The sequence below is a fragment of the Rhinolophus sinicus genome, chromosome 14 (genome assembly GCF_057876585.1).
Source record: "Rhinolophus sinicus isolate RSI-liver-muscle chromosome 14, RSI-T2T, whole genome shotgun sequence".
Lineage (NCBI taxonomy): Eukaryota > Metazoa > Chordata > Mammalia > Chiroptera > Rhinolophidae > Rhinolophus > Rhinolophus sinicus.
This window is the reverse complement of record NC_142514.1, coordinates 49,597,859-49,609,521: the sequence shown is the minus strand read 5'-3', so window position 1 is coordinate 49,609,521 and position 11,663 is coordinate 49,597,859. Positions and strand designations below refer to the sequence as shown.

The 11,663-nt window shown below is 42.0% G+C and overlaps 1 protein-coding gene across 2 annotated transcripts; it reads right to left on the bottom strand.

Moving 5' to 3' along the window:
- Positions 1-513: 513 nt before the first annotated feature.
- Positions 514-3,867, bottom strand: GADD45A (growth arrest and DNA damage inducible alpha). Of its 2 annotated transcripts, XM_019732305.3 has the most exons (5): positions 3,605-3,867; positions 2,971-3,072; positions 2,502-2,739; positions 2,259-2,305; positions 514-1,187 (listed from the first exon to the last, which is right to left on the bottom strand). In XM_019732305.3, the coding sequence occupies exons 1-5, from the start codon at positions 3,646-3,648 to the stop codon at positions 1,151-1,153; spliced, it is 468 nt and encodes a 155-aa protein (XP_019587864.1). In that variant the 5' UTR covers positions 3,649-3,867; the 3' UTR covers positions 514-1,150. The 2 variants fall into 2 exon arrangements, with proteins under 2 accessions (XP_019587864.1, XP_019587855.1); XM_019732296.3 differs by lacking the exon at positions 2,259-2,305.
- Between the last annotated feature and the right edge of the window lie 7,796 nt (positions 3,868-11,663).

Here is an 11,663-nt window from a genome sequence, read left to right as displayed (position 1 = left end):
CTATATCCTTTTCCTTTCTCTAGGTGGGGAAATGAAACTCATGTTTTAATACCCACCTGAAATCTCTCCTCAGTAAAAACTTCATTGGTCTTGCAGGTAACTTTGGTAACGCTCCTCTTTGCTTCCTGAGCATTTTGTATATAATCTTACTGTAGCACTAAAATCTTTGACCTGTAATTATTTATTCAGACTTGCAAGTTCAATCTCTAACACTTCTTTTCCCCAACTCCTCTTAAATCACCTTTGTTTTTCTGACTTTGGACATAGTGTAAAGCAGAGCATCAGTAAAATATCTGTTAAATAAAGACTAAATACAAAATAAAATCATGCCATGTCCATCCCAAATTTTTAGAAGTAGAAAAAAACATATACATGCATATATACAGATATATATCTACATATAGACACACACATACTATATGATTTCAGAAGTTTTAATTTTTCCATGTTAAAAAAAATTTGTTTAAAATAAAGTCCAAGTTAAAAAAACAAAAGCACACATTAAGAAATTACGCAATTATTCCATACCAGTTTATTGTAGGTATTGTTTCAAAAAAATTATAGCATAAATAACCTTTCATGTCATAAAATAACTTAGTACAATTTATAATAAAACTTTGAGAATTTAACATCTCATCAAAATACAATAAAATACGTTTTTAAAATATGATTAAGCTTTTCTGCTTTTCTTTTACTCGAGGGCATATAAACCAAAAATACCCAAACTACTGCCGCACATTTAAACTTTAACAAAGCATATTTGGTTTAATTAAATGTAACTCAACCATCCTAATTAATACATAGTTTGTTTTCCTTCCTGCGTGGTTCTTTGTAATTTTTGTTCCTTTTGACTTGTATTTCTATTTCAACAGTTTCCTTCTTCATTTTCACCTCTTTCCATCTGCAAAGTCATCTATCTCCGGGCCCCCAGAGCATGTAGTTGAACTCACTCAGCCCCTTGACATCAATTTCTGTAATCCTTGCATCACTGTAGGGAGTAACTGCTTGAGTAACTACAAAGGTATTTCAAAACTTCAGTGCAATTTGGTTCAGTTATTTTCATTCAGATGCCATCACCGTTCAGGAAGATTAATTACTGGAACCCACTGATCCATGTAGCGACTTTCCCGGCAAAAACAAATAAGTTGACTTAAGGCAGGATCCTTCCATTGCGATGAATGTGGATTCTACGGACAATTTTAGAGAAATAAATTTACTATTAAAAAAAAAACAACCATCACCATTTGCTAATAAGTACACTATTTTTCAGGGAAAGACACTTGAATATTCTATACTTGGGTTTTGTGACATGGAGACTGGTTACAACCACAAAAATATTTTCTTCTAGGGGGTGGCTGGATGGCTCAGTTGGTTAGAGTACAAGCTCTGAACAACAGGGTTGCAGGTTCGTTTCCCACATGGGCCAGTGAGCTGCGCCCTCCACAACTAGATTGAAGGACAACTTCTTGGCGCTAATGGGCCCTGGAGAAACACACTGTTCCCCAATATTCCCCAATAAAATAAAATTTAAAAAAATTTTTTTTTCTTCTAGGTAGTTGGGTTTCCTGCAAAATCATTAAGGGTAATTCTGTACTAAATTATACCCTGCAAAGTGTAAAACTCATGCAACCCACTGAATCATATACATGTCTGCATGACAATTATTCAGTTTTGCATGAGTGTCATTCACAGGTTTGTCCTACCAAACTTGTACTGTGGCACAAACCTGAATGAACAACTTCTGAGAAATATTTCTAGCTGCGCATACAATGAGATGAGAGCTGATAGTAGTTAACTATTACATAATTGCCACCTGTTATCCTCCAAAAAGAAAAAGTAGTTTTTTCAGGAGTAACAAAATAATTGGGCTGCCACTTAACTAGACCAGCAAAAAAGTAGTAAAATATAAAAGACAAAGCTATCACATTTGCCTCTACAACTACAAGTTATCTACCTACCAAAGGTTTTTATCAGGGGGTTAAAAAAAAAAACCTCCACTAAAAAAAAAAAAAAATGCAAGATTGCAAAGAAAAAATTTCCACTCTATCCTCTTTATGTATTTCTAGGGAATTAATGAGGCTTGTCTCCTACACCATTTCTATTTTTAGCTTTGACTGGCAGAGAATGAAGCTGACTCCTTAATGAGGGTGAGCCAGGAATTTATTTGGCTTTATCTAATCTACCCTGCTAAAGGAATTAGTCACGGGAGGTAGTACAGATGTAGGTAGGGAGTAGTTGGGCTGACAGTGCTGACTCACAAGGATCTCTTCCGCTGCTGGCAGCCTCCGACGTGCTTAGGCATGTTCTGTACCAGAGAAAATCCTGATGATGAAACTGGCACATCTCGGCTGAAAGTCCTGCCACACTCTTTAATGGGGCAAAGGCAGCCACGCTCTTGACGGGCAACTATTCTGCAGTCAGGCAGACTGTCAGCCCTGGCTCACTTCCTTCCAGTACTCCGAAACCGCGACGGGCGGGCCCGCAGTTCCCTTCTCCCTTACCGTCACCAGCACGCAGTGCAGGTCTGGGGGCTGCTCCGCGCCCTCGCTCGCCGCGGGGTTCGCGTCGGTCTCCAGGAGCAGGAGCTCCGCCAGCCGGCCCGGGTTGCTGACGCGCAGGATGTTGATGTCGTTCTCGCAGCAGAATGCCTGGATCAGGGTGAAGTGGATCTGCAGAGCCACATCTCTGTCGTCGTCCTCGTCCGCGGCCAGCAGGCACAGGACGACGTTATCTGGGTCGCTGCGGGCAGCGGGAGGGGCGGGTGAGCACAGAGGCGCCGCTGGCCCGCGCCGACGCCCGCAAAACCCACCCGGCTCCCGGGGGTCGCGCCCGGACCCGCTCACTCCCTCTGGGGCAGATGGAAAGCAGCAGGAAGCGGCGCTGCAGGGCGAGGGGCACCCCGCTTGGGCGACCTCTCCGGGTTGGGGTGGAAAGGGGTGCCACGAGGAACACGCGAGGGGCCCCACTTACACGTTGAGCAGCTTGGCCGCCTCGTACACCCCGACCGTGATGGTGCGCTGACTCAGAGCTTTACTCAGCACTTCCTCGAGGGCATCCCCCACCTTATCCATCCTACACACCGGCAAGAGCAAAGGGTCGCGTCAGCCCGGGTCTCCTCAGAACCTTTGGCGCCCCCTCGCCCTGCACCGCGACCCTCCCTCCCGAGTGCATGAGTCACCGCGCACCTCGGCTTTCTGCAAACCCGGGGCTACCCCGGCCCCGTCACCCCCCATGACCCCTTGCACGCCTCGAGGCCGGGTGTCCTGTTAGAATCCCCGAGAACGCCACCCGCCACCCCCCCCGCCCCAAGCGTACTGCCAGTCCCTGGCGCAGGGCGCAGCCACAGGCTGCCAGCCGCAGGAGCCGCACGACAGGGAGGGTCGCTTCTGCCCTTTGCAAAGGCAGCCTAGAGGGGCTCGGTCGGGTTTGGGAGGAAACACTCTTTCCGTCCGCCGGCGCCCCTCTGGAGGGTTCCCGAAGGAGAAAGGCCGGAGGTGCTCTCTGCAAACTTTTACCCGCTCGTTCCCAGCAACCTTCCACAGCCTGATTGCACTGTGGTGCGCGCAGCGAGTGCAAGTTCAAGGCGAGGCTTCGGCCAACTTACCTTTCGGTCTTTTGCTCTCCAGCCGAAAATTCCTCCAAAGTCATATTGCAACTGCAGGTCCCCCACAGAGAGAGAGCGGCGTGCGGGCTGCTCCTGCCACTGTGGGCACGCGGGCGCCTGCTCTCTGCACTCCCTCAGGCCAGGCTCCTCTTGCACCCGCCGCCGCCGCGCGGTCCGCCCCTCTCGCCCCGCTCGCTATCCGGCCCCTCGCCTCGCCTAGCCCAGAGTACCGATGCCTACACCGCAGCTGCCTCACAGCCACTGAAGGACAAAGGCCGGGCTCACTGGAGTTATCCTGCTACCCTCCAGCCAACCACCTCCCGCTTCATTTGCATACGCGCAACCATTGGGCTATGCAAATCAGCTTGCTCCTACAATTTGACCCCAGCTCCTGGAACAAGGGCTGAGAGGAGCGGAAGGGGGTGGAGCTACGTGGAAGGCGAGCTTAGGGATAGGGGAGGGCGGGGTCCCAAGTAGGCTCTCTTATCCTGCTGAGGGGGTTGGCAGGACAAGGAGGTCTTTGCAGTGGCAAGGCGTAGGGCTCAGGAGGGGTGTCTTCAGCCTGGGCTGCAGAAAGCTGCCAAGTGTTTTTCTAGTTGGTGCACATTTGTTTAATTGTCGTTTCATGTCTTTTGTTTTTAGGGGTTGCTATTAAAATCTATTTTCGGGGTTAATGCACCCAAGTCTAGTAATTATTAGTAAGAAGTTTACATAAAAAGAGTGTGTCCAGACCTTTGGGGCAAAGTTTACCTCAGAAGTGTTGTTTATGTAAGTCTAGGCAAAGCTGCTTATTAGTAGTAGTATTATTTCGGTGCCCTGATGGCTGGTTTGATTTATTTTTGGAAGGTTGCAAGGGTTGGAAGCTCAAAAAAGAAAAATCAACACATTTGTGTTTGGTCATGGCAGGGAACCAAGTTGGAATCTTTTCCACAGAAAGCAGAAAGGGTTCCCACCTGCCCTGGATAACTCTGGAAAACCATGTTGGGGAGGTTCTGGCTACCACATGTGTGTATCCTAGCCTTACAACCCAAATTCACCTTTCTCAGAGAGCCTTTCCCAAAGGAGGATCCTTCTGCACCCTCACTAGCTAAGAAACAAATGTCTGACACTCACACAAGCCACAAGTCTAAATTCAAAATGCTCTCAATATGCCTTAAGCTTCCTTTCATAAGGCAAGTATGTCACTACCTTCCACAGAGAACCTGTGATCTCACTGTGAATTGTTGATGTTAGATGCTGAGTCATGAAGCTGCAGCTATAGGACCTTTTAGTCATATGCTAAAATTTCACCTTTGAGATAATCACAACCTGTGGGTAGAAAGCAAGCAGTAGTGACACATTTTTGAAAAGCAAACTTTAATGTACAAACTTTCACTGAATAGGTTGAAAGTTCTTTTCATGTTATGAGTTTATGCAATAAATTTTTTAAAAATGTCTTAAACCACTGAAGTCATCTAACGTTGTGAAAATGTCCTCCATATACTTGCATTCAAAACAGTGCTTGCATTATTAGGGTCATTGTGTAGTCCAAGGTCACGGAAGTAATTTTTTGCAAAGGTATATGAGAATTTTTGCACCTGTATGTTTGTATCATTCTAGACAAAATATTCTCCAACTCTCTTGATCTTAATTTAGTGGAAAAGAAAACTGATAGGTTGGTTTTCTGGCTCATTTATTTGAGCTGCCATTTTGCACTTAATCCTTAACTGCCTTGTCAGCAAGGGACAAAGTTTGAGTAAAGGAATGGTGGTGGCTAATGCATAATTTACCCAAGGGTGCTTATGTATTTCATAGCTATACCTTAAATCCTAACACGTAATGTCTTTGTTAAAACATTCCTTAAACTTGAAATTATGTAAGTGCTGAAGCACTTTCAGTTTTGCAAACAAAACCTGAATTACACAATCTGGCCTGAGTCATCATTTGGAGATTGTTGAATGGTGTTCTGTGGAATTCCAAGGTTCTATCCACAAGGAATGTCTTAGAGTTTCTTTGGAAGAAAGTGTGAGCACAGCAAGCTGACAAAGAATTAGGGAATCATGTTTCTTGACAGCAGGGACTGTGACTTCATCAACTGGGTGTTCTCAGCACCTAGCACAGTTTCTGCATTTAGTAGAAGCACAGCTGATGTTTATTGAGTTGAACAGAATCTGAGTAAACCAAAAGCTGCCAGAATCCTGCATTCCATGCATGAATTCTAATAGTCCACATTTAACTTTAGTCCAAAAAAACTTCTTTGATATCCTACTATGTACCAAGAACTGTGTAATTCCTGGTTCTTTGCTTTTAAAGAGCTTACCATCTAATTGGTAGGTCCATGCTTGAACTAGATTTGGGGACAAAATAGTATGCATTGTCATTAGCTAGCTATGCTGAAAGTCCCATGTCTTTAGTCATCTGAACTGAAACTGTAGGACAGTAGAACCCCATGTATTGTTTATGTCAATTCAAATGAACCAATCCTCCTAATGCCTCACCCAAGTCAACAACATGCAGTAAAAATGTGATATAAAATTGTTACTTCTTAATATAGGCCTAGTCCCTCACTCAAAAACTATACTGCATGCTATATTTTACCTCATGGAAAAGTGATTTGTTGAAGTGCTATGGTGTTCTCTGTGAGATAAGCCTAGTCTTCCAGTACTCAACAATATTCATTTGTCATACTTTCTGACTCAGATAGGTTACATCATTTTGCCTCATTGCTGAGTCTACTTAGAATGTTTCATCAGTGATTATCTGCAAAGTTGGTCCTCATGGCTGGGAGTAGAAGCTGTGCTAGCTGCAGTTATACTACAGTTATACATTAGGATGGTCAGAGATGATATATTTCATAAATACTTATTAGTCCTGACGGAAGGTATCCAATGATAAATCAGAGGAATTGCCCTAGATCAGTATATATTAACTCCAATATGTGAAATCATTTTTTAAACTACCCCATTTTTAAAACTAAAAGTTCCAAGTGCAGTTGAAGTACCTGTAGTAATATTTGTGAGGATGCCAAATGGTTATATTCAGAAGTCAGATGAACATATGTACTCAAGAATTGTTAAATTATTTTAGCACTGCTACCTACTTTGCATATTTTCTTCACTTTTATCGTGCACATATTCCTACTACTGGTTCTATAGTATTGAATGGTAACTTTTCTTTCTTTCAAAAATGAGTCAATCCTGTAACATCTGCAAGAAATATGATGTTCATTATTTCAGTATTAGATCATTGTTCACATTAAAGGAGATTAATTAGACTATGACAGATATGTCTACTACCTACCTAAAACTGTATTATATTGTATTTTGTTGTTAAAAATCGTAAGGTCCCTGATATATATATATATATATATATATATATATATATATATATATATTTTTTTTTTTTTTTTTTTTTTTTTTTTGAGTAAGTTTGGTGAAGTTAGTTTCTAAAGGCAGACTCTGAATTTTCCTCATTTTTTTTTTTCCCCAGTGAAGGTCATTCAGACAAGATTTACTGTTACCTAAAAATGTGTCATTTCTTAGGATCAATACTTCTGTTTGAATTTAACATAAATGTTTGCTTTCTTGGACCATTACTGTGGTAGGCAAATTCTAAGATGACCTCAATGATCTCTAACCCTGGTGTTAAGCTTTGTATAATCATCTTTCCTTGAGTGTGGGAAGAACACATGCCTGCTTCTAACCAACAGAATGTGGCAGTGATGTGGGCTGTCACACCCACGGTTATATTACAGTCAAAGGTAAGAGGATTTTGCAGATGTAATTAAGGTTCCTAATCACTTGATTTTGAGTTAAACAAAAAGGAGATTATGCTGGCTGGGCCTGACCTAATCAGGTGAGCCCTTTAAAAGGGAGCCTGGGTCTTCTCTGAAGAGAGATTGGAAGCATCACAGACTCTTTCTCTCCATTGCTGGCTTTAAAGAAGCAAATGTCTATGAATTCTATAGTTGCAAGGACATGAATTTTGCCAACAACATGAATGAACTTAGAAATAGATCTTTTCCATCACAGACACAGACAACAGTTTAGTGGTTACTGGAAGGGAAGAGGGAAGAGAGAGAGGTAGAAGAGGGTAAAGCGGGACAAATATATGGTGATGGAAGGAGATTTGACTTTGGGTGTTGAACACAATGTGATATATAAATGATATATTATGAAATTATATACTTGAAATCTATACTTATTTACCAATGTCACCCAAATAAATTTCATTAAAAAAATTTAATATAGAAAAAAAAGGAAATAGATCCTTTCCTACTCAAGCCTTCAGAAGAGCCTGGGCGACACTGATTTTAGCCCATGTGAAACCCTGCGAAGAGATCCCATCTAAGTCATACCTGGACTTCCCGACGGGGAGCATCTGTGAGATAATAAATGAGTGTTGTTTTAAATCATTAAGTTTTGGTAATTTTTTATGGAACATCAAGCCTGATGCAATCCCCTTATTGCCCCCCCCCTTTTTAAATTGGGGAATGTTGGGGAACAGTGTGTTTTTCCAAGATATCAAATCATTATTTTTCAATCTAGTTGTGGGGGGCGCAGCTCAGCTCCAAGTCAAGTCGTTGTTTTCAATCTAGTTGTGGAGGGTGCAGCTCACTGGCCGAGGTGGGACTAGGACCAGTGACCTTGTCCTAACCAATGAGCCAACCAGCTGTCCACCAGTGGCTCAGCTCCAAACTCAAGCTGTTGTTTTCAATCTACCGTGTTTCCCCGCAAATTAGACCGGGTCTTATATTAATTTTTGCTCCAAAAGACGCATTAGGACCTATTTTCAGGGGATGTCTTATTTTTTCACGTACAACAATCTACATTTATTCAAATACAGTCATGTCATCTTCTTCTGGAACATCATCATAATGTACTAAATGCATCCGTCTGGCTGATGATTTTAACTGGGGCTTATTTTCGGGGTAGGTCTTATTTTCAGGGAAACATGGTAGTTGTGGAGGGCGCAGTTCACTGGCCCATGTGGGAATCGAACCCGCAACCTTGTTGTGAAGAGTTCGCGCTCTAACCAGGCTGCCCCCACTCTTAATGCCTTCTTGTTGTGTGTGCAATAAATCCTTACCCTATGGAAATTTTCTTTAGCTATTCCTATTCATGGCAGTGGAGTCACAGTGTTGCTTTGAGCTCTAGGCTAACCATCTTGTGTTGCCATCAGAAGCTCACATTTCACCAGCCATGTAGGGGCCAGACAGAGGAGGTATCAGATGAAGAGACTCACTAGAACAGTTTTCAAGGACCCCCTCACCCAATTCCCCTCCTTTCCGCTGAGTTAAGTGTGTGTCAGCAGCCTTCTATCATAGCAAGAATATTCTCTGTGAATGTCTCTACTTGACGGTCTAATCACTGGTTAAGAAGGTAGGTGGTCTGAGTTGGTAATTGGGCATTGGTAGTGTGTTCTGGTACCTCGAATAGATTTTTGAATTTTTTGATCTCTGAAATAGAAGAAATGATTCTTTTCACACATCAACTTCATCACAAAGTTTTCTTCTTCCTAACTGTTAACAGCTCGGTCCTTGGACCTCATCTCCTTTCTATCTACACTCACTGTCTTGATGACCTCATCCAGTCTCATGGCCTTAAATATTTATATGCTGATGACTCCCAACTATATTTCTAATCTGGCCAGTCATCTCGTATGAAGCTCAGGCTTACTCATCCTCTTTGTCTCAATATACAATAAATATCTCAAACTTAAAATGAAGAAACTTGAACTTGTAATTGTCCTCCTGTAGGTCAATGGCAACTCCATTCTTCCCATTGCTCAGCTCCCAAACCGTGGTGTCATCCTTGACTTCTTTCCTTCATAACCCACATCCAGTCCATCAGCAAATTCTATCAGCTTACTTCAAAATGTAAATCAACCATTTCTGAGGGCTGCTGCCACCACCAGCACCACTACCACCATCATCTCCCATCTGGATATCTGCAACACCTGGTTTCTCTCTCTTTGCTTTTGCCCTTCCTCTACTCGCCTTCAACAACCAAAGTGATTCTATAAATAGCAAGTTTAATCACAGTCAATTTTCTGACCCAAACTTACCAAAAAGTACGACTAACAAAAGTAGGATTCAATCAAGACATCTTCCTTTCTAATATATAAGAAGAAACTAGCCTGTTCACTTACAGTAACAGTCAAAGTCCGTACTACGGCTTAAAGGACCCTACAAAACCTGCTCACCATGATGAAAACATTCTAGTACTGATGATGGTGATAATTACACAACTCTATTAATACAGAGGGTGCCAAAAATATATATACACATTTTAAGAAAGGAAAAAACTGTATTAAAATTGTAATACTCAATATACACCGATAACAAAAGATGAATACAAGTCACGTGTATACATTTTTTTGGCACCCCCGTATATTAAAAGCTATTTAATAGTACAAGAAGGGTGAATTGTATGGAATATGAATTGTATCTCAATAAAGCTGTTATTAAAAAATATTGGATCCTACTCCAATTTCATCTTTTATTGCTCTCCCCCACGCTCATTCGTCTCTAGCTACATAGGCCTTTCTTTTGCCTCAGGGCCTTTATACTGCCTGCATGCCCAGAATATTCTTTCTCCTGATCACCACATGGCTCACTCCCTTCAGGTCCCCTTCTCAATGAGGCCAACCCTGTCCACTCTACTTAAGTTGTAATACCTCTGCTCCCTGCATTACTGATCCCCTAAGCACTGTTCTCTCTCTTCATAAAAAAATATACCACTGATCATTTTCTAACATACATATTTTATTTACATATATTGTCTGTTATCTGGCTCTCCAGTCGGGCTCACTCTATTCCCCAAGTATAAGTTTCATGGAGTAGGATTTGTTTTGTTTGCCAGTTGACCTCAATTGGTTAGAATAGTGCCTTGCACAGAGAGGACCCAACATAAATATTTATTGAATCAGATATTTTTGAATGAATAAGCTATACAGATATAAAGATGTAATTAATGAACTAAATATAAAGCTATAAATATTCCGGTCTCATACATTAATATTAGACAGGAAGATGTCTTTATTGAATCCTACTTTTGTTGGTTGTATTTTTTTTTTTTAAGATTTTATTGGGGAAGGGGAACAGGACTTTATTGGGGAACAGTGTGTACTTCCAGGACTTTTTTCCAAGTCAAGTTGTTGTCCTTTCAATCTTAGTTGTGGAGGGTGCCATTCAGCTTCAAGTTGTTGTCCTTTCAGTCTTAGTTGTGGAGGGTGCAGCTCAGCTCCAGGCCCAGTTGCTGTTGCTAGTTGTAGGGGGCGCAGCCCACCATCCCTTGCGGGAGTCGAAACTGCAACCTTGTGGTCAAGAGCCCGCACTCCAACCAACTGAGCCATCTGGGAGGCAGCTCAGCTCAAGGTGCCCTGTTCAATCTTAGTTGCAGGGGGCGCTGCCCACCATCCCTTGCGGGACTCGAGGAATTGAATGGGCAACCTTGTGGTTGAGAGCCCACTGGCCCATGTGGGAATCGAACCAGCATCCTTCAGAGTTAGGAGCGTGGAGCTCTAACCGCCTGAGCCACCTGAGCGAGCCCTGTATTATTATTATTATTATTTTTTTTAATTATAGAGGGTTGTGTGCCCTTATCTGCATTTTATATTCTTCTTCATACTCCCTCCACCCCCACCCCAATGATTTTTAAATAGTTTTTCCTGTAGCTACAAACTGGCCCATTTTGTAAACTAAGGATTTGTGACCTCTACCAGTTTGTATTGTATACACATATAAAACCCAATAGATTAAAAGGTGCTTAATTGCCAAGCTTCAAGGCTTGTTCTTTTAATGTAGCATAAAGAGATTATGATGAGGAGGAAAACAACCTTGAAAGGTTTTATGAAGGTGAGTTTTGAAGTGGGGGCAAAAATGTGGTGTTTTATTGTAAAAGCAACACACAAGAAACAAATGGAGATAAAATTAAAGAAACTGAGTAATATTTAGGAGACTAGAAATAAGGGGTAAAGGAAAATAAGAGCATTCCTTACTACTATTTGGACATTCACTTCTTTCTCTGGCTTTAGCGCTTATAAACATTTAATTTCTAGTCGCTGGAAATTTCTGCCA